At 35.5% G+C, this 23,741-nt stretch overlaps 2 protein-coding genes across 3 annotated transcripts in view; one reads left to right on the top strand and one right to left on the bottom strand.

Annotated features, from left to right (window-relative positions):
• Positions 1-214: 214 nt before the first annotated feature.
• Positions 215-12,272, bottom strand: LOC117325371 (XK-related protein 6-like). The gene is made up of 3 exons (XM_033881537.1): positions 11,586-12,272; positions 4,622-4,827; positions 215-2,775 (listed from the first exon to the last, which is right to left on the bottom strand). Exons 1-3 carry the CDS (start codon positions 12,218-12,220, stop codon positions 1,829-1,831), a joined length of 1,788 nt encoding a protein of 595 aa, XP_033737428.1. The 5' UTR covers positions 12,221-12,272; the 3' UTR covers positions 215-1,828.
• Positions 12,273-20,118: 7,846 nt separating this feature from the next.
• Positions 20,119-23,741, top strand: part of LOC117325370 (exportin-2-like) — a 30,075-nt gene continuing 26,452 nt past the window's right edge. For both annotated transcript variants that reach the window (XM_033881535.1, XM_033881536.1), the window contains exons 1-3: positions 20,119-20,237; positions 21,602-21,691; positions 22,950-23,095. In XM_033881535.1, coding sequence (XP_033737426.1) covers positions 21,607-21,691; positions 22,950-23,095 — 231 coding nt within the window. In that variant the 5' untranslated portion in view covers positions 20,119-20,237; positions 21,602-21,606. The remainder of the gene's footprint in view (positions 20,238-21,601; positions 21,692-22,949; positions 23,096-23,741) is intronic.

Raw genomic sequence — 23,741 nt, 5'->3', positions numbered from 1 at the left:
CACCCAGCACTGTATGATCTTTAATTGATCTATGTAAAACTTATCTTTTTCTACTTAATTCATCTTTCTCCTTTTCCTCCTAATCATTTAAAAACAAGAGGAACTTAAATATGAAATTAGAGAATGATCTATCAAGGCCTTTCTGAGAAATAGTGATAATAAATTTCAGCCAACACTTAATTGAAACAAAGAACAATGTACAATAAATATGTACACCTACATTGTCACAGCTTTAAAGATCAAAGAAGAATAGAAATAACAAACTTTAACTGTTAAATCCAAGATGGTCACTTGTTAGTAATTTTGTTTATGAACAACCAGGGACCAAGTTAATCCTACTTGTGTAATGATAGAAATTTAAGCTGGACCTTTTGGAGGAACAGTGACATCAAATGTCAAAATCCAAGATGGATGTCCACCAGCCATTGGCTTTATACATAACTAGGGACCAAAAGGAACCGACATATTAAAGATCTATTATGCACTTCCTGAGAAATAGCAGTAACAAATTAAACTTCAACTGTCAAAATTTAAAATAGCGGCATGCCAACCACTTTTGTTTTCTGATCAGTCTCAACTTTTAACATACGTAACTATTTGATATAGATCCATTAGTTATTTGCTGAGAAATAGTTGTAACAATTTAATATTTATAGCTGTCACAATTCAAAAAGTAAAAAGTTGCCTCAAGGCTGTTTTGTATTCTGATCTGTCTCCAAATTAATATAAACACGCACAACTAGGGACCAAGGGAAACCTACATATGAAATTTGAATACAATAATTTGGTGTTTTCTTACAACTAACAATTACAAAGATTGTTTACAGATAATGGAAGAAAATTGAATAGTTCACCATCTGATGATGGTTTGGCTAAAAATATACCAGTAAGAATGGGAGCTTTGTTCCTTAATACTGACAGGGAACTAGTGAAGGATTAGTATCTTTAATGGTAACCCTCAGAAAAGGATTTCTCAAACTTAAAAATAATGCTGTCTTTTATATATCTAAATGTCAAATATATATACACATCCACACAAAATTTCTCTTATTATAAGTATTTACTGTACATATATCTGAATATCAAATATACACATCGATCTAAATAACATGTACTCATACATATTTATTTATTTACAATATGTATATGAGAGAATGGAATAAGAATATGTGATTGCAGTGTTTATCATCAAAGTACATGTAGTAGAAGGAAAGGAAGAAATCACCTTACTATGTCAGATAAGTAGTGACTGGCAGGGTTAAGTATGATAGAGGGTACAGAACAACTGACCACCTCATGGAAAAAAGCTGGAAATAGAAGTTTGTTTTATCCTAAATATACTGACTGTACATTACCACTGTGTCGTTTACATTTTAACAAAACAAACACTCACAAATATTGCAACAGGAAAGTATGTAAAAAGATTCATTTTTTTTTGTGAAGATAACTTGTCTTTACACATTTCCTGTGAAGATAATTTGTCTTTACACATTTCTTATGAAGCAGATTCGTCTTTACACATTTCTTCTTCTGAAGATTTGTCTTTACACATTTCCTGTGAAGATTTGTCTTTACACATCTCCTGTGAAGATTTCTCTTTACACATCTCCTGTGAAGAAGATTTGTCTTTACACATCTCCTGTGAAGATTCGTCTTTACACATTTCTTCTTCTGAAGATTCGTCTTTACATATTTCTTATGAAGCAGATTTGTCTTTACACATCTCCTGTGAAGAAGATTAGTCTTTACACATTTCTTTTGAAGAAGATTTGTCTTTACACATCTCCTGTGAAGAAGATTTGTCTTTACACATCTCCTGTGAAGAAGATTAGTCTTTACACATTTCTTCTGAAGAAGATTTGTCTTTACACATCTCCTGTGAAGATTTGTCTTTACACATTTCTTCTGAAGAAGATTTGTCTTCACACATTTCTGGTGAGGAAGTAAGACTTTGTTGATGAACTAGCTGTGGGAAGGATTTCTGAAAGGTTTTTGATGAGAGGTCATCCTCACTGAAGTTATTTCTATACAACTCTTCTGAAGATGATTTATACTGATTTCTGGTTATTTCCTCCAGAGAAGAATCAAGATGTTTCTGTTCAGCGGTGTCTTCTCCCTGACTTTGTGCATGAGAGTGAGAGATATTGTTCTCCAAGGATCCTTGTTGCTCTTCTGTTTTACAGTATTTTCCTGGTCGAGACAGATCCTTGCCCATTGCTTTCTGGGGATGAAAGAACTTGTAGTATGCTACCAGACATAGCATATGTAGAAGGAGACCTGGTATGACAGAGAAGGCAGTGTTATACCAGGGGGAGTAGACAACAATCCCTGCCTTGGTAAGGTACACCACTACAGCCATCATAATAAAGTTCTCCAAATAGAACATCCCATAATATAGCAACATTGTCCACAATGTCTTTCCATCTTTCAGATTTATGAAACAAAACACACTGATGAAGCTGACCAACAGCAGGAAAGCTGCACGACAGATCTGTCCCTCACAGACGCCAGTGAGTCGTGGGTTGATGGCGATATACATGATGAATGCTAGGATAACATGTAAAGCTACACCTCCTATGAGAATATTATGGAAGTATGAGACACATAGTCCCAGCAACAGGAAGCGTGGACCAAGCTCAAACAGTCGACAGGCCATGTAGATGGCCGACGGCCCGTACCGGATATTACGTCGGTCAGACACGGCACGTCTGACAGTGCGGTAGTAGGACGTCACTGTTAGCGCAGTGGAGACCCAGGAAGACAGCAATGCTAACACTGAAAATATCACAAAATATGTATATATTGTAAACATTATAGAAAAACATCTTAGACCACACAGACTGGTGCTTATAATCTTAATACTACAGGGGTAAGTATCATAAACTATACACCACAGGGACCAGTATATATAAACTACATACCACAGGGACCAGTATATATAAACTACACACCACAGGGACCAGTATATATAAACTACATACCACAGGGGCCAGTATATATAAACTATACACCACAGGGACCAGTATATATAAACTAAACACCACAGGGACTAGTATATATAAACTACATACCACAGGGACCAGTATATATAAACTACATACCACAGGGACCAGTAAATATAAACTACATACCACAGGGACTAGTATATATAAACTATACACCACAGGGACCAGTATATATAAACTACATACCACAGTGACCAGTATATATAAACTACACACCACAGGGACCAGTATATATAAACTACATACCACAGGGACCAGTATATATAAACTACACACCACAGGGACCAGTATATATAAACTACACACCACAGGGACCAGTATATATAAACTACACACCACAGGGACCAGTATATATAAGCTACACACCACAGGGGCCAGTATATATAAACTACATACCACAGGGGCCAGTATATATAAACTATATACCACAGGGGCCAGTATATATAAACTAAACACGACAGGGACCAGTATATATAAACTACATACCACAGGGATCAGTATATATAAACTGCATACCACAGGGGCCAGTATATATAAACTATACACCACAGGGACCAGTATATATAAACTACATACCACAGGAACCAGTATATATAAACTACATACCACAGGGGCCAGTATATATAAACTACATACCATGGGGACCAGTATATATAAACTAAACACCACAGGAACCAGTATATATAAACTTCATACCACAGGGACCAGTATATATAAACTACATAACATGGGAACCAGTATCATAAACTAACTACTACAGGGACCAGTATATATAAACTACACACCACAGCAACCAATACCTAAAACAAGAGCTGTTGGAGAACAGCATAGCTCGTCTCGCAAATGTTTGTCACTAGATTATTAAAATGTATTAATTGGTATTGCTTCGAAAATTGCATTAATAATATTTATATTGGTTACTTGATCAGATTGTGTTTTGTGTATTTATGCAATTTTCAAAACCATACCAATTTATATATATATTTATACATGTAAATTATTTATTGACAAACATTCGGGAGACAAGCTATGCTGTTGTAGATTGAATAAGTATATTAAATACAAATGTAATTGCTTTTGGACCCATTTCTTCAATTTTTTTGTATAAAATATTATTCTAATGAGAGTTGTCTCCCTTGAAAAATGTTGACCGGTATAAATTGTCTAATAATGTGAGCATTTTCACATTGTTTGTTTTTTCAGTTTCACTCCAAGAAGGGATAGTGTAACTCCAGAGGGACTCTTTCACCAAATATCAGCACTCTAGTACAATTATAAAGTAATGTATTCATACCTTTCAACACTTGCATCAAAAACTTAACGCAAAAGTCCAAAAAATTTCAAACATCTGTTTATTCCCCCAGAAAATCTTTTAGTTTAACTCTGGCAGGGGAGAGTGTAACCCCCACAGGAACCATATTACCATAAATTACTATGCCTTGCACCAAAAACTTAACATTTGAAAATATAAGCTCTCACTCTTCTTCGAAGAGACAAACTAAAGTTATATATCACGGGGGCCAGTATTATAAACTTAATACCAGAGAAACCAAGGAATTGATTTAGGGACATTTTTAGTACTAGCAAGGTAAACAAATGAAAATCAGGGAAATTACCTCGGAGTTCATCCAGGCTCACAATACTACGGATTACAAGGAAGAGTTGTAGTAATAGTTGAAATGTTGACTCTAGAAAACCATCCACCAGACTCAATATGGCTGCATCCCTCTTCTGCTCGATGGCTTTGTGAGAAATATCCTTCCTTTTCTCTTCATCTTGTTCTTTCCATGTGCAGTATATACGATAGATAAACTCCAGCATCCTGAATTAAAACAAGAAGCTTTAGGTTATCTAATCAGTGTCCAGCAAAGAAGTCAGTACTGAAACAAAGCTGACAGAAAATTACTTGTAGTTCTTAAAATAATGTAACAAGGATAGTATGAGATATATACTGACTAGTTAAATAACGAAAACTCAACAAAGCTACATCACCCGACCTCTTGAGCCAATGAACTAATTAATATACACACCAAACGTCCACTAGCCCAAACTAAAAACCTACAAGCCCAACAAATACTAAATAAGGGAAAATAATCAGAAAATTAAAGATTAAATAAACAGCATATTCAGAAATGTGCTGCATGATACATTCTTTATATCTATTATGTATCAGTTTCCATTTGAAAAAGAAATAATTATAACGAAGCATTGAAACTGCAATTAAATCACAGCAGAAATTATAGGTACACGATACTTTGCACAAAATCCATAATCCAGTGCAGTGACCTTTCAGTCTGGAATCCCCAATAGGCTATCACTATTCTGTCTAATTTTATATTGGCCGGGAGTACTGACTCCCAATTTCACTTGTCCAAATGACCACAAGAACAATATTTTAATGTTAACAATAGCTTTCAAAGTCATTTAAAAGGAATCTTAAAAGGAACAAAGGTCAGAGGTCATATATGTCCATCTTCAATAATCAAGGCTTATGATTGCATTACACTCCACGAACCCTATTGTTACACTCCACGAACCCTATCGTTACACTCCACAAACCCTATCGTTACACTCCACGAACCCTATCGTCACACTCCACGAACCCTATCGACACACTCCACGAACCCTATCGTTACACTCCACGAACCCTATTGTTACACTCCACAAACCCTATCGTTACACTCCACGAACCCTATCGTTACACTCCACGAACCCTATCGTTACACTCCACAAACCCTATTACACTCTACAAACCCTATTGTTACACTCCACAAACCCTATTGTTACACTCCACAAACCCTATCGTTACACTCCACAAACCCTATCGTTACACTCCACAAACCCTATCGTTACACTCGACGAACCCTATTGTTACACTCCACAAACCCTATTGTTACACTCCACAAACCCTATCGTTACCCTCCACAAACCCTATCGTTACACTCCACGAACCCTATCGTTACACTCCACAAACCCTATTGTTACACTCCACGAACCCTATCATTACACTCCACAAACCCTATCGTTACACTCCACAAACCCTATCGTTACACTCCACAAACCCTATCGTTACACTCGACGAACCCTATTGTTACACTCCACAAACCCTATTGTTACACTCCACAAACCCTATCGTTACACTCGACGAACCCTATCGTCACACTCCACGAACCCTATCGTTACACTCCACAAACCCTATCGTTACACTCGACAAACCCTATTGTTACACTCCACAAACCCTATTGTTACACTCCACAAACCCTATCGTTACACTCCACAAACCCTATCGTTACACTCCACAAACCCTATCGTTACACTCCACAAACCCTATCGTTACACTCCACAAACCCTATTGTTACACTCCACAAACCCTATCGTTACACTCCACAAACCCTATCGTTACACTCCACAAACCCTATCGTTACACTCCACAAACCCTATCGTTACACTCCACAAACCCTATCGTTACACTCCACAAACCCTATTGTTACACTCCACAAACCCTATTGTTACACTCCACAAACCCTATCGTTACACTCCACAAACCCTATTGTTACACTCCACAAACCCTATCGTTACACTCCACAAACCCTATTGTTACACTCCACAAACCCTATTGTTACACTCCACAAACCCTATCGTTACACTCGACGAACCCTATATAGTTGTTAGCTCTGGCCCTCTAGCAGATTTGAAATTACCGCCCTTTAAACAAAGAAATTTTCTACCAATCTAAATTAAGGGTTAACTTCTTTCTGGTGATGATCAATTTAAAAAAAAAAGAGATAATACTTAAAAAGTAATCTAAAGGAAACAAGAGGCCCAGAGGATCTGTATAGCTCACCTGGATATTTCAGTAATCATGATAGAACACACTCCTTTATTTGGTTAATTAGAAATCCTTTTCCCAGATTGGGATCTGCCACCAAGTACCATATGAATTGAAGTCAACACATTCCTTTCACTAACATTAAGCTTACTGGTTCAAAAGAAGATCAATATAAATCAAGCTGAAAAGCACTCTGTATCAACCAATTTTGACTTCCTTTATTGGGTTCAGCATCTCTGCATTAGCGAGGATTAGACTTTTAAGTTAAACCTATTCAGTTCATGTTGCTCAAGGAGGTTGCAGACCAAATTTGATCAAATATGCTTTAAACATTTTAAAGGAGGGGCAGAAAAAATTATTATACAATTATATGAAATGAAACTGTATATACTGGTTCACCTTTACAGGGCCATTCCTTCGTTTGAATACAGTGTATATCGACAAAATGAAACTTAATTGGAAATGTGAATTTTTGCAAAGTAGTAAAAATCATAATCTTTAAATTAAGAAGGCAGTTTTACTCTCAAGGGAAACCAAAGTACTTCAAGTATCAAATCATAAAAAGTTCTCAACCCGAAATATCACTAATTACCACAAAGGCAGACGGTATTTGTGTAGGAAATGCCATTTGTCTGTTCATTTGGGCATTACTTTCATTACTGGTAGCTAAACTCATATAATCCTCATTAGGGCATAGATTTTATCAATTGAAAATGTGCACATTTCAGATGTCCGAACAAGGGAGTGCCCCTTTAACCAATGCTTCATGCCATATATTGATCAAATACTGTTATTCCTACCATACTACCCTTCGTATACATAAAGAAGGATTTCATTTGCTATATTACCATATTGGGCCCTGCCCCTTGGCCTCCACCTGCATTAATCCCACTATTTGTACAATCACTATTCACCACCATATAGTTGTGCTACCAGATCAATTGCTAAGTCAATCCAGAAGAGAACAAGCTAAACTAGAGCTGTCACCTAGGGGATGACAAGTATACCCCCCGCTATGTTTAGGTAAGAACTAAGTGAATGCATAGCCGAACAAAATTTTACTCGTTTTTAAAGAAAAAGGGGCATAACTCTATTAGAACTGGTTATTCGGCAAAATCTTTGCATAGAGCTAAGCCTCATAGGGTCCTCTAACTACATACCAAATTATAGTAAAATCCATTGAAAACAAAGCAAATGCATAGCCGGACAATCTAGTAACCATTTTTTACATAAAGGGGCATAACTCTGTAAAAAGGTTTTTTTTCGGAAGAAGCCGTTACTGGAGACAAAACTTCATGCCATCCTTCAACTCTGTATAAGAAAATCCATCAAAAACTAAGTGAATGCATAGCCGGACAAAATTATGACACATTTTGTATGAAAAAGGGGCATAACTCTCTTAAAAAGGGCTAAAGTGGCATAATTTGTTTAAAAGGACTACTTGGGAAAAATCACAACACCATATGGTCTTTTAACTATACACCAATTTTGTGAAAACTGAGGAAATGCATAACTGGACAAAATTATAACCATTTTTCAAATAAAGGGGCATAACTATGTAAAAAGCGTTTTTTCAGAAAAAGCATTTACTGGAGGCACAAGTGCGTGCAGTCCTTCAACTGTGTAAAAAGTTTCAAGAAAATCCATTGAAAACAAAATAAATCCATAGCGGGACAAACTTGTAACCATTTCTTACATAAAGGGTCATAACTCCGGGTTTTATAGGAAAAAGCTGTTCCTGGCGGCAAAATTCCAAGGGATGCTACCAAGGGATACTACCAAGGGATACTACCTAGGGACCTAGGGATACTACCTAGGGATACTACCTAGGGAAACTATCTAGGGATACTACCAAGGGATACTACCAAGGGATACTACCTATGGATGCTACCAAGGGATGCTACCAAGGGATGCTACCAAGGGATACTACCTAGGGACCTAGGGATACTACCTAGGGATACTACCAAGGGATACTACCTAGGGATACTACCAAGGGATACTGCCAAGGGATACTACCTATGGATGCTACCAAGGGATGCTACCAAGGGATACTACCAAGGGATACTATCTAGGGATACTATCTAGGGATACTACCAAGGGATACTACCAAGGGATACTACCTAGGGATACTACCTAGAGATACTACCTAGAGATGCTACCTAGGGATACCACCAAGGGATACTACCTAGAGATGCTACCAAGGGATACTACCTAGAGATGCTACCAAGGGATACTACCTAGAGATACTACCTAGGGATACTATCTAGGGATACTACCAAGGGATACTACCTAGGGATACTACCAAGGGATACTACCAAGGGATACTACCTAGAGATGCTACCAAGGGATACTACCAAGGGATACTACCAAGGGATACTACCAAGGGATACTACCTAGAGATGCTACCAAGGGATACTACCAAGGGATACTACCTAGAGATGCTACCAAGGGATACTACCAAGGGATACTACCTAGAGATGCTACCAAGGGATACTACCAAGGGATACTACCTAGGGATACTATCTAGGGATACTACCTAGGGATACTACCTAGGGATGCTACCAAGGGATACTACCAAGGGATACTACCAAGGGATACTACCAAGGGATACTACCTAGGGATACTACCAAGGGATACTACCTAGGGATACTACCAAGGGATACTACAAAGGGATACTATCTAGGGATACTACCTAGGGATACTACCAAGGGATACTACCTAGGGATACTACCAAGGGATACTACCTAGGGATACTACCTAGGGATACTACCAAGGGATACTACCTAGAGATACTACCTAGAGATGCTAGCCTAGCTACCAGTCAAATAAGAGTGACATCAATGATATGGCTTAGTTCCAGAAAAAAAGTCGCTTATTTTGGCCCCACCCCTTAGCACCTGGGGGATCAGCCCCACCAAGTCCATTTGTATAATTCTGAAAGCCTGATTATATTTTCAGAAGAGCTAATTTCCCGTTTCATTACAAAAATAAAGAACCTAAGTTTACTGGTATTATCGCATTTATCAGTAATGGTAAAAAGAAATAAATTCTAAATTTCAATTGAATTTTCAGAAAAATGTTGTAAACTTAACTACAACATCAACTATGTATACACAGTCATATAATTATGTCCATAAATGACCTTGATTTTTAATAGAGACCTAGTTGTAACAACAATGGGACGCTGGCTGGGGTGCTGGCTGAGAATGTTTAATATTAATAAACAAAATTAAGTCGTGTTGCAGAATATTTGGTTGATACAAGTGTAACAATATTATAATTAACAGAGAAGTAGCCTCTATGTCCGATCATGAGCTGAATTACGCCCATCTGAACTGGAGCGTAGACACTAAGACAGTCCAGATTGAACATCTATTCCTATAGCTACCTTTCCTTGTATAAAATTTACACTGACTTGTAATTCAACATTTAAGAACTTGTTTTGACTTTGACCTTGACCCCGTACAATCTTGGTGTATTTATCTCAATTGTAAAAATATCTTCTTCTTTTTAAGACACACTAAGGCCTCTTTTATTTAGTGTAAGATCAATTTTTAGGATGTCATAATAATAATTTTAATTAGTTTCAACTTTTATTTCATTAAAAGGAATGAACAACAGGCATAGACTTGTAGTTTTCTCCTATAGGTAACAATGAGTATAGAATTATACATGTATAGTAGAAAATATACTAGTGTAACAGAATTGAGTTGGCAATGTTGAACATTTACTGTACATAGTTTTTGAACTTTTTCTATCAATTATCCATGACTTCATTAATGAAATTTTGTTGAAAAAGATATATCTTGTGCTTCCTCACATAATAAACATGTGCATATGTTGGAAGATATAAAAATTTAAAACAAAGTGTTCCAGAATCATGATATGCTTACCAAAGTATGTTAAAACGGTATTGCAAACATTTCATATTGTAATGACTATTTATTTCTGGAAACAGAAATTGATGAAGATATTATGAAATGGAACTCCAATATCTTTCAACAATTTTCTTCATCCAGATTATATAATCTTGTAGATGAAGCCATTTTCCGAAATGTTCCTGTATCATTCACTCGAACGATTTTATCAAAACGCTTATGATTTCAAAAGAGTTTTCGGACTTTATCCTAATTCAAGAGATGGCGGTAGAAACCATCCAAAGGGATATGACAAATGCATTGTCAAATCAGAATGAACAAAGCCAAAAAATCCACGAAAATATGAATGCGCTCATTTCGGGTAAATAGCACTTTCAATTATTAACCTGATAAATAGCATTTTTGGAGGATGTGTTTCAAAAAGCATTTCTATTGTCTACCTTTTATATAGTGTAAAATAAGGAAAGGTATAATAATATCAAATTCTTATCTTTGATCCACCACACCTCAAAACAAAAACACTGACATTTGATTTTCTTTTCATTTTTTATATCTCTGTATTCTCCCCTTTAAAATGAGGTATATCATTTAAAAAGTTAGTCATCAGAAAATTTTGACTTTTCACCAGAGCAGATCCTTTAAAGATTATCTAGAATTCAATTTTGCGACTCACTTTTGGCATGACTAAGCTGATAACAGATTATTAAATCTACAGGTATTTTTTCCATGGAAATGTTGTCAATCACCATTGTAGTCCGAGTTTCCTCTGGCCCTGACATCAGATCTGGTTATCACCATTGATTTCAATGCCAAGGCTTCTGATAATGACAACCACTAATTATATAAGTTCTATATACCTGTAGTAAAACTCACCTGTAAACTCTGCCTAGTTGGAAAAATGTAAATAAACATCTGATGACCATAGGCCGCTTACTCCTGTTATGAGATGCGTGATTTCTGTAGTCGATGTAGCTCCACACGACCGACACGGCACCAGACACAACCGCTGGAACCAAGATGAAGCCAAGTGTCAAATTTCTCAGGACATACTGACGAGTTAGGTGGTACCTCACCACAAGCGCGATGTCCGTCCCCAGATCCACGGCGAACATAACCAGAGAGATTATCGAGAACGCTAAGTCCAGCTTAGTGTAAACAGGTGGCCACGTTTTGACCACACGTACTTGACCAGTGATTCCGCCGTTTTGACGAGCCAGGTCAGCGAGGTCACTCTGGTCCTGATGTAGGAGTTTCGCATCACTGACGTCACGTGGGTCATCCTCGTCTTCCTCCATGTTTAGCGTGGTCGAATCGTCGTCCGTCGTGTTGTCAGGTTCTGTGTCATTGTTTGGTGGCCGGAGAGAATTCACCGAACCGCGTACTTGTTCATCTCTCTCGCACTGAATCTTTTCTTCCACTTCATTGGACGAGAAATCGAAATTATGATAGGATATTCTCAACAATCCAGTGTCTGGGACATCCCTTCCTCTGTTGTTATGACGCGACATATCGATCGGTTTTAATGTTACATATTAGACCTAACGTAACGTTATAGGTTAATTTTGCAGCCTCAGGCAGTGCGCCTAACGGAAATCCGCGGGAGGTATTTATAGTCACACAAGGAATTTCCCTTTCTGTACACGTGTGTATGACGTCCACGTGATCTCTAACCACTACTCTCATGTCAAATTCAAGAGCCATATTTCCGTTTTGTTAATGAACGGGATGATCTACATACATGTGTGAAACTAGAATTTTATGTTGTTTGGGAGTATGTGGCTTTAAAGATAGGTACAATTGAATTAAACCTATCTCTAATTGAATTGAACCTATCTTTAATTGAATTGAACCTATCTTCAATTATTTGAAGATATGTTCAATTAAATGAATATATGTTAATTTGGCGTTCCCGGATGATATTAACACGTCTGTAATGGTTATTACAAAACACGTATATATTTGTATGCAATGTCAATTATATATATATATATACCTATATATACCAGTAGATTTTACAGCCTTTAGAAAAGTCACCTTTGAATTATTATTTTGAAGTGTGTACGTTACATCAATGTATTTCATGATCATTTTTTTCACCCATAGTCATCGTGCTTGGTCCGTCGTACGCCTTCCGCCAAGTGTAAATTTTTCACTTTTTAAACGTTCAAGTTTCACCAGTGGGATTCAGCTCTAATTTACAAGAAAGTATCCTGAGATGATGCTGACCAAGTGTTGATATTTTTCGGTCAGTACGAAATCAAAGATGGCCGCCATAGGAGCCATCTTGAAAAAAAAATTAAACTTTATCACCAGTTCCACTGGTGCCATTGAGTTGGAAATCTATGAGGTTGTTAAGGACGGGGAGCCAACGAGGAGTTGTTATTTTCAGTCTGGTAAAAACTTTGACATTGCAGGCACGGCGGCCATTTTGTAACATGATTGCACAATCATGGTTTTCCTAACAATACCTATTTCAAACTTCTTCTCGAGTTCCACCGTTGGGATTCAGCTCTTACTTACCAGAAATAATCCTGGGATGGTGCTGACTAAATGTCATTATTTTTCGGGTCAGTCCTAAATCCAAGATGGCCACCATGACAGTCATCTTGAAAACACATTTTAAACTTCTTCCCCAGTTCCACTGGTGTCATTGAGCAGGAAAATGGTGAGGAAATTAAGGAAGGGGAGCCAATAAAGTGTTGTTATTTTTCGGAATGCTGAAAACTTTTACATGGCAGCAACGGCAACCATTTTGTAACATGATTGCGCAACCATGGTTTTCCTGAAAAGCACTTATTTTAAACTCAACTTTCACCAGTGGCATTCAACTCAAACTTGGCTACAATGATCTTGAGATGGTCCTGACCAAGTGTTGTTATTTTTCAGGTCGATCCAAATTTAAAGTTAGCCGCCATGGTCAATAGTACCACTATACTTGCTAATGAGTATATGTATACTACAATAGTAGAAGTCTCTGTCTTAGACATAGATCTGTCCTCTTTAGTTAAGTAGGACACCGATAGCGCTAACATCACCACACTATATATATATGGACGATAACATGATTTTTTTTTCTCTCGTTTCATCTCGATTCTTTTAACAGAGCTAATTTGTTATTTATCCTGATAGCTCATATTGCGGTCCTATAGGACATCACGGTGTATACTAATATTTTTTTCTTGTTTTGACACAGACAATGAACATAATTGTGTCAACCCTAGTAAAAGCTGACCTCACTACACATCAATGAGGTTCGTGTATACTACAGGAGGAGCATTGTTTTACTGATAAAATAGACTTAATTTACAGGTCACGAGGCCCATATCATGAATCTATACCTGTAATAGACTTAATTTACAGGTCACGAGGCCCATATCATGAATCTATACCTGTAATAGACTTAATTTACAGGTCACGAGGCCCATATCATGAATTATACCTGTAATCGATGGTCAAGGTATCGTGTTCGTAGAAGTGTTTCCCCAAGACCCTATTATTAATGACGTAAATTTAACAATTCTAAATTTTATGTCAACATTAGATTTCACCGACTTCACACGGAAGAGTTTTGTGGATTTTCTCCATTAGTCTAATTATTAAACTTTCCTTGTCAAGATTTGATGAGTAAATATATTACTTCATTATTACATATAATTTGCTCACAAGTTACGAGTAACCGTGATCTAAGGTTGTTCCGTTGGCATCACAACCCAAAACTGTTAAGTTTCTGAAGTATTTTTTTTTCAATGTCAGTCCATCCCTTTCTATTTTGGTATATACCATGGAGGTCTATAGGAGTAATGCTCTGACAAAATCATGCGGAAATAATACTGTATTTTGTTTTCATATGTTACCATGTTTTACTTAACTTCGAAATCAATATTAATTCAAGTCTACATCCTACATGTACGTCCCTCCTTTTTGTATATATACAATCAGTAGAGGGCTATGATGTGATGATACAATGGAGAGTTGGACATATTTGGATTTTATGTTTTAATTTCCCGATTTATAATTTAGATTTATCGTTCGACATCCAAACTTCACACAAAGATGTACTGCGTGTTTGTTTATAAAATGCATTAATTTGGCACTGATGGTTTGTATCCTAATAGCTTTCTGACAGTTAATGGAGGCTGCCACCGGTGAGCTTCGTTTCAAGTTTCAAGTTTTTTATTTACCAAATGTCATATAACATATAGGTATATATCAATACATAATACAAGAATCATAATAATAGAATGTCCCAAGATGGCGGAGGATAATTCCTTATACATGTACAAAATTAATATTAATACTCATTACCATTAATATCATTAAAATAATGAAGTACAATATAGCACTATAGACGATACCGCATAGGTTCATAAATTCATTAGATTGTTTCTTAGATCTGTTGCATGCACCAAATATTTACCCAAATTACGTAATGTTTTAATATTTTTATATGAAAATAATTCTATTAGCTTGAATACACTAGGATGTTTGTAATAGTACTTCTTTAAAAATTTAATTCTTAATTCTACATACGCAGGACATAATAACATAAAATGCATTTCGTCTTCAATATCATTGTTGTTACACAAGGTGCAAATTCGCTCACCTCTCGGAACTGCATTATAGCGTCCGGACTCAATATGAAGAGAGTGTGCCTGCATACGATATTTACTTAAAATCTGTTTAGTATTATAATTAAGAGATTTCGTCAGGTAATATTGAAGTTCAAAGTCATTCGCAAGATATTTATAAATTTGACACTTAGAAGAATTATTAAAGGAACTATGTAAATCTTGTATAAATATGTCATGCAAGCGTTGCGTATACAATTCTAAAAAGTGTTTTTTATTGTTAACATTTTGAGCAATCCAAACGTAATTAAAGCAGTGTCTACATAAATCATCTTTTATCTCATAGACCCAGTTTAATTTACAATTAGGCTTTTTAATATTGAGCTCTAGCAGTGCCACATAGCATGACTTCAATATACAATTATTTGTCTTTAACAACTTTAACCAATACTTCATGATCATTATTTTTCGTTGTACATGTAAACTATATCTACCAGTCTCAAAATACACCATGGAGCTATTGACTGTTTTCTTCACGTTTAGTAATCCTTTAAGGAATAAAAGATGTACAGCTTCAATCTTAGGTGCTGGGTGATGTCCCCATACTTCACAACAATAATTAAGTATACATGACACATATGTATCGAATAGTGATAATTTAGTTTCGGCATTAAGCATATAATTTTTAATTCTACTTTTGAGAAGATAATAAGCTTTCCTTCCCTGCGATGCTAATGTATTGTGTGCGACAGTAAATCTTCCATTATAATTAAAAACTAATCCCAAATAACAAAAAGTATCAACTACATCTATATCCTTCCCTTGAAAAGTCCAATGTTCGGTAGGCGTCAAACGCTTGCTCTTTCTAAAAACAACAATTTTGGTTTTATTTATGTTAACTGTTAGATTCCATTTATCGGAATAGGTTTGCAGACAATCTAACATATTTTGGAGATCATTAGCATCTTCAGTGAATAAAACTGTATCATCAGCATACATAAGAATAAATAAATTTAAAAGTTGCAATTGGTAGCTATGACAATTAGAGTTAATTAGTGCACTTTCCATATCATTAACGAAGAGCGAATATAGTATCGGCGATAAAGATTCCCCTTGTAAAAGTCCGACATGCAAGTCGAACAAAGTCGTACTGTACACACTGCCCGTTAAAATTCTAGGAAATAGAATCTTAATACATACTCAAGCGCCCGATGTCGAGAAATTACACGTCAGTTTTTGTAAAAAAATATTAGATGTTAAAAAAATTACATGCAATAATTTTATCTACAATGAATTGGGACGATACCCTTTAAGTATTATTAGAAAATTTAAAATACGTGTATTTAAATATTGTATAAAATTGAAGCACACAAACAACTGTATTTTAAAAACATGTTATAATGATATGTTGGAGAATGGCGATACGTGGTTAATGAATGTTAAACAAGAATTATATAATATTGGCCTTGGATATATCTGGGAGTCAAATGTAGTCCACAACACCTCATTTAATATAATTAAAGATAGATTATGTGATATTTTTCAACAGAAATGTCAAGAAACCATAACGTCATCCCCTAAAGGTCATATTTTTTCAATACTTAACAAATGTTTTTACCTTACAAAATTATATAATGAAAGTAAATTACAGTAACAGTGTATGTTCGTACCTGTATGTATGTATGCATGTGTGTGCCATATATGTGCATTTATACATAGCCTGCTGTTCAGAATTTAGGGTGTAATTCTGTAATCTCACAGCTGTAAGTTTTCCCGTATACCATTTAATGTCTAATAATAAGGAATCTCTAATGAATAACTTCCGATATCCAAGGGTGTATCACTCTCCACAATGTCACTTGATGTATATATATATATCATATGTATGCTGTAAAAAAAATCTGATTGGAATACATGAATTGAATTGACTTACCAATCAGCTGGCCGATCATTCAATCTTCAATAAATCTCTCGGGAAAGATCGGGGGGATTTTCACCGTGTAATCGGCTTGTCTTCCAGGAAAAGTAAGGCTGAGGGACTTGGAGTGTATTTAGATACTCAAAAAACATACCGCCACGTGACCACTTACCTCAATGACTAGTCCCTATATGTGACCCCACCAGTACCACTGTCATCAGTCTGGATTCCGGATGCATAACGAAGCGATATCAAGTAACAAAATGCTAACACTTATTTGCTGGCGAGGCTTAAATAATTATATGGTTTCATTTTGTGTTAACACTCTTTTACTACAATCTAATAAAACATCGTCCAACCAATTATATCCGGAATTCGACCAGTTATTTCGACCAACTTCTCCAAACCGAACCCTCTGTGAACTGACCAAATAGCCATGTCCCATGCACGTTCGGTTTATAGAGGTTCCACTGTATATGATTTTATACTCATTAATTAAGGCGACTACATCAGTAACACTCATTAAAGCGACCACACCTGTGATATTCATTAAGGCGACTACATCAGTAACACTCATTAAAGCGACCACATCTGTAATATTCATTAAAGCGACCACATCTGTAATACTCATTAAAGCGATTACATCTGTGATACTCATTAAAGCGACTACATCTGTGATACTCATTAAAGCGACCACATCTGTAATACTCATTAAAGCGACTACATCAGTAATACTGATTAAAGCGACCACATCTGTGATACTCACTAAAGCGACCACATCTGTAATACTCATTAAAGTGACTGCATCTGTAATACTCATTAAAGTGACTGCATCTGTAATACTCATTAAACGGTGATTTCTTAAAAATAGGAAAATGGGTCTAAGATATAGCGACACCGAAGCCTATACCGTAAATAGGTTATATAGATATAAGTTTATGAGTTTCAAAACACCGGAAATTACAATACTAATTTTAATTAGATTGAATGTGATCGGTTGGTTGCTACGTGGGTGTTGTAAGCAATATGCTTCAGTGAGGTAGCTCTATAAAGTCGACATCAGTCTCGCGCTATCACAATGAGATGAAGATAACGCAGTCTATCAAAGCACATACACATTCACCACACGCATGACCATAATTGTTAATAGTAGAAAATAAAACAATAGTTATAATGACAAAAAAACAACAAACAAACAAAAACTGCGATATTTGCGTCACTAGATGTAAAAAGTTGCACAAAATACAAAAATACAAGATTGCATCGAGTTCCAATTACTTTGATAAACTAACTACATTCTTTATTATTTTTAGTAATTTTCTTAATGGCAGTTCCAACACGCTACTAGGCATAATTTCGAAACAAGTAATATGAAGTGAATATAACAATAAACGAATAGACTCACCATCTGTTCCCTCGCTTAGTTCTACATGAGTAAACTAACCCTGACAGTGAGTACTCTAACTAATAACCTTAATTTGACGGGATTATGATATGGCGCCGTCCGTCCGTCCGTTGTTTGTTCGGAATCTCCTACATTTTTCGACCGTTCTCTTTGATACTTAGTATGCATAATCATCATGATATATAATTATGTACCTGTGTTTCCTAGAAAGGAATTTTGATGCTTGGCCTAATCGCCTTTTATTTATTGTAGTATTTGATAAAAAAAAAAAAAAAAAAACTGTTATAGGCGTTATAATTTTCCTTATTTTATTTTTCAACGGATTTGTATAAGATTATCTCATCTTTCAGCTAATCATGTTGGCATCATTTCCCGCTGTTTCATTTTCAAAATATCGATTTTTTTTCTGCACGGGGAGCATTTGTAAAGTCATTTTGTAACGTCATTTTGATGTCATTTCCATCTATTGTTCCTGCCATTGTCTCCATACCAAAAAATGTGTATGCCGATGAAAAAAAAGATTTCTCAGACAATAGACAAGATGCCCATCGCTCACCTGGATATTTCAGTAACAATGTTACATCACAAATATTTCACTTTAGAGCTGTCTCTCTCAGCAATGGTTTAACCCAAATGTGAACCAATTCCTGCAATTCTTGACAAGAAGGATTTCAAAGATTTGGCTATATTTCCACTACTTGTTGAGTCGCGCTTCTCCGGACTCTTGGGAAATACTCCTCACAACACTGAAAAGCTTTTGCCGAATAATTATGGCACTTTGATCACAATCCATCATCAATCGTTCAGGGCTAGTGGGTTTACCTCTATATTTCCACTATAGGGTCCCAGGTGATTCATACTCCTCATATATACAACATCGGATCTCATTTGCCCAATAAAGCTCCAGACCAATTTTTTTCAAAATCCATTGTGGACTTGTAGAGATTTAAAAGAGTTACCTCTATTTCCCCAAATGAGACCCACCTCTCCTATCCTACTTTTGTACAGTGAAAAATAAAATCAGGAAAAAAAAAATAATGAAAATGTAAGAAATAATGAAGTAAAATGAAAAATGTAGGCAAGCAAATGTGTAATTTGTACAGTCCGACACGTGTAGAGGGGCCGAATTACAAATTATCAATATCGTTTTCACATATCTAACATAGATATCTATTAAGTTTTTGTTTTTTTAATCGTGTTACTGTATTTAAAATTGAGACTGTATTTCATTTTCTCCAAAGTTTGTAATATTTTATAGATCTACCATGAGTATTGTTTTATATGACATATCATTAGGAAATACGTCCCTGGTTTGATCTAAGTCGGGATGATCGCTTAGAATGTCATTCTAGATACAGTCAGGGACATACATATGTACGTCCCTGATACGGTTGATTAATACAAGATTCTTGTAATCTAGTGTAGCACAGGCCGACTATATTTAGTGGACTGCATCCACGTATTACGCCCCTTTGCATATTTCGGAACCCATCGGGTTTTTACGATACAGCTTAAATTCGGCGCCATTTGAACATGTGAAAGGGACTGTTTGAAAGATAATTTGGACTCTTTATTGAGGAAAAATAAGGAAACAAGTCCAACAATTGAACCGGTGGATACACGTTGCTGATTTGGTACTGCAAATGAGATAGAGATTTTTTTTCTGTAGCGTAATTTTGTCTTATTGTAGGCGAATAGATGAATATTGTGTAAAGCTCACCTAACGTTAAAGTTAATAACATGTTAACCATCCCAGAGTTGAGATAATTAGCTAACTATCAACGTATCCTTTTTACTCATAGGGTGAAATTATTTAAAATTGGGAAAAAAATATGTGTCGCAGATGCTTTTTAATCAAACATTCAACATACATGTCGCTTCACTGCTTCACTCAGCATTTTATGATATGCCTCGTTTGTAAGAAAAAAAATCCCCCAGTACTTTCCGGTGCATTACAGGTTGATAAACGAGAGAGACGTCCAAGAAGTATTGGGACACACAATATGTATTTCATGCATTCTGACAGTTTCTAAGTAGTTTTCATAACTTTGTTTTTCATTGGATTTTCTTTAAATTTCGCAAGCCTGTAGAAAATAATTTGCTGTTTCTTCTGATAAAGTTTGATTATCCCTAATTGTCAATAAATGATTTTAAGAGATGTTTCACACTACATTTTAGCAGCAGTATTGTTAAGATAGTATAAAGATCAAGATATCGCACAGACATCACACTTGTATTATTATTACGATGCATATATTCATCTATTTCAGGAAAATTAAACATAAAAATGTATGTAAAAAATTCAAGTGAAGGAGCTAATTATTGTTTACTAGGGTAAGGAATTTTAAGAAAATCAATTGAAAAACAAAGTCATAAAAACTGGTTGAAAATCTGTCAAATAGCATCAAAAACTTTTCCATCATAGGAAATAAAACTAACTTTTTGCGTGAGTCTCTGTCGGAATGGGAATGTTGTGGAATCATTTTATAATAAAGTAAGTTTATGATAGCCACCAAGAGCAGCCAAATTTTTTAGATTCAGGACTTCTATTATTTAAGTATACATAAGTAAGGGGGGGGGGGGGGGTGCGTTAGAAAAAAAGTTTAGACATGTAATAAGAGTTATTTGTCTATAGAATAAGAAAGTCTTTATCTAACAGAACTTATGTTTATACATATGACAATAGCTTTTTCTATGATTTCGACATAATCAGCTGTAACAATACAGTATAATACTATGAACCAGTCTGTTACAAATGATATAAACAGTAAAAATATCATGCAACCCAATGTTTTTTACATGTCTCTGTATAGATGCTGATGTTCCCCTTGACATCAATTGCTTTTCAGTATCTAGGCTTGAAAATACATTATGATATAATTATGTATCATCTTATATTAACTTGGTCCTATCATATCTGCCTTTTTTCATACATTTATATATATATATGTTACTAGTTGAACTTCATCAATAATTATTACTGAATGGATTGTTTCAGAAACCATGGAGCTGAATGAATCTACACTGCAGTCCTTGGCTGGCTACCTACAACAAACACTGTCCCCAGATCAATCAGTGCGGCGACAAGGTGCAAAAGTTGATATTCAATCTAGGTCCATTCTGTCGCATTGATCATGCAAAAAGATCACTATTTTTAGTATTTTTACACAAGTGGTAATAACCGCCAAAGTAGCAATCAGAAAAATCTAAACTATCAATTCAACATCTTTGTTTCAAAAAGTTTGTGTGTCCCAATAGTTATCTGTATGAAGCATGTTGTTGGCCATGTTTATATTCTAATGAAGGAACCAACATCAGGTTACAGAACCCAGAAATGACCCTTTTTAAATTTATTTTTCATTGTTTTAATTATTGATACTATTAAAACTACATTTATGAAAATAAAAGAATGGACAATATAATAGAAAACATTCTGGAAAGCACAGAATTTTTTGGGGCATAGTTTGTCTCCAAGTCGTAAACTAATCAATTGAAAAAAAATTCAAGTATCAAAGAAAATAAAAATTCAAAAAATCATATTTAAGTAGCATTTATTTATCAAAAAAAAAAAAAAAAAATGTCTTAATTCCCATATTTACACATTTTTCCGCATCAATATTTTCCCCCATTTTTTATTCTAAAAGGGTTTCTTCCCCGAAAATACAAATTCATCCCTGAATATTACAAATGTAGACATCATATAAGAAAGCATGGATTTTGATTAATGTTAACTGATTAAAGTACTGAATTATGGAGTTATAGCAAAATGCTGTGCTGAGGTTTTACCCTTAGCAGAGGAATTGAAATAGATTTATTTTATCATGTGCTCTGTTAACATAATGACCTCTTTTACAAATCAATTTTTTCAATTTTTGACTGAGAAACTTGTGTTCAATAACAAAAGAAGAATGTTTTCCTCTATCTGTCAGGAGAGATATATTTCTTGATTCTGTAGACAAATATGGAGAAGTTTCTAGAGTTTGTTTTAAATTATAGACTGTCTTCTATTCTAAATTATAGGTTATCATTTATTTTACAACAAAGAAATTCCTGGAGTCAGTAATACTTTTAGCTCACCTGCCCGAAGCGCAAGTAGCATAGGCATGCGCATATGCCATAGCATGGCGTCCGTCGTTGATTTGGCCAGCCGGCTGGCGTCAACTTTTCTGTTTATCTTTATTTTACCATGGAGAAACTTCGAGAGTTAAATTTTTCATTTATCTTTATTTTACCTCAGAAAAACATCTGGAGTTCTTACAGCCATATTCTGTTCTCCATTTTACAGTATAGAGATTACCAGAGTTCCTGGACATTATTTACAGCAATGCTAATTCTCTATTTTACAGCGGAGAAGTTCCTGGAGTCTGTAGAGATTCAGCAGCACTACCCTTTACTACTGCTTCACTTGTTAGATAAAGATAACGTCGAGGTGCACATTCGTGTCAGCTCAGCAGTCACCTTCAAAAACTATACTCGTAGAAACTGGCGTGTGGTGAGTACAGAAAGTATACAGGAAAAACAGAATACTTTTATTAGGATAGATGGTAAATTAAAGACTCATTTGTAGGTATTGTATACTGGATTAATTGAAAAATATTCAGCATATTAAAGGTCTGATATGTTGTAAATGTAGCCTTTTTGTAAGAGTTAATTTAGGTTCCATTTTTATATGGCTGCCTGTCAATATTTGATGGGAATATATGGTATATGGCGCCATTCTGCAATTTGTAAATATTTTGAGTTTGCATGGCCCAAGTCAGCTGTAGCCGTGGTGCCACATTCGTCATCCACTAATTTTTGTGTGGCATGCAATATAGGTATCGCTATGTCGGTATCTTTGGCAGTACTCTTGTTGAAAAGTGTTTGTTTTGGTTATTTCAGTGTTCGATAAAAACTTTGATTTTTGTTTCGAGATTCATATTTTTAGGTCACCTGAGCCAAAGGCTCAAGTGACCTATTGTCAGCTGCCGTCTTCATCGTCCATTGTTCATCGTTGGTTGTCTGAAAACTTTTTAGGTCACCTTTGACAAAGTCTACAGAACACATAAGTGACAGTTAAGGCCCCTGGACCTCATGTTTAACTTTGGCATGGGACTGGCATTTATTTCCACCCTACAGTACTCTCATTATCAGTGTTT

This window comes from Pecten maximus, chromosome 4 (assembly GCF_902652985.1).
Source record: "Pecten maximus chromosome 4, xPecMax1.1, whole genome shotgun sequence".
NCBI classification, from domain to species: Eukaryota; Metazoa; Mollusca; class Bivalvia; order Pectinida; family Pectinidae; genus Pecten; species Pecten maximus.
This window is presented reverse-complemented; position numbering and strand designations above follow the sequence as displayed.

Excerpts from the sequence above, each read along its gene's own strand:
- LOC117325371 (XM_033881537.1), bottom strand. The coding sequence starts at position 12,220 with ATGTCGCGTCATAACAACAGAGGAAGGGATGTCCCAGACACTGGATTG. Across the intron at positions 4,828-11,585 it reads CAACTAGGCAGAGTTTACAG|GATGCTGGAGTTTATCTATC; the intron begins GTGAGTTTTACT and ends GTTTTAATTCAG. Across the intron at positions 2,776-4,621 it reads GAGCCTGGATGAACTCCGAG|TGTTAGCATTGCTGTCTTCC; the intron begins GTAATTTCCCTG and ends TGATATTTTCAG.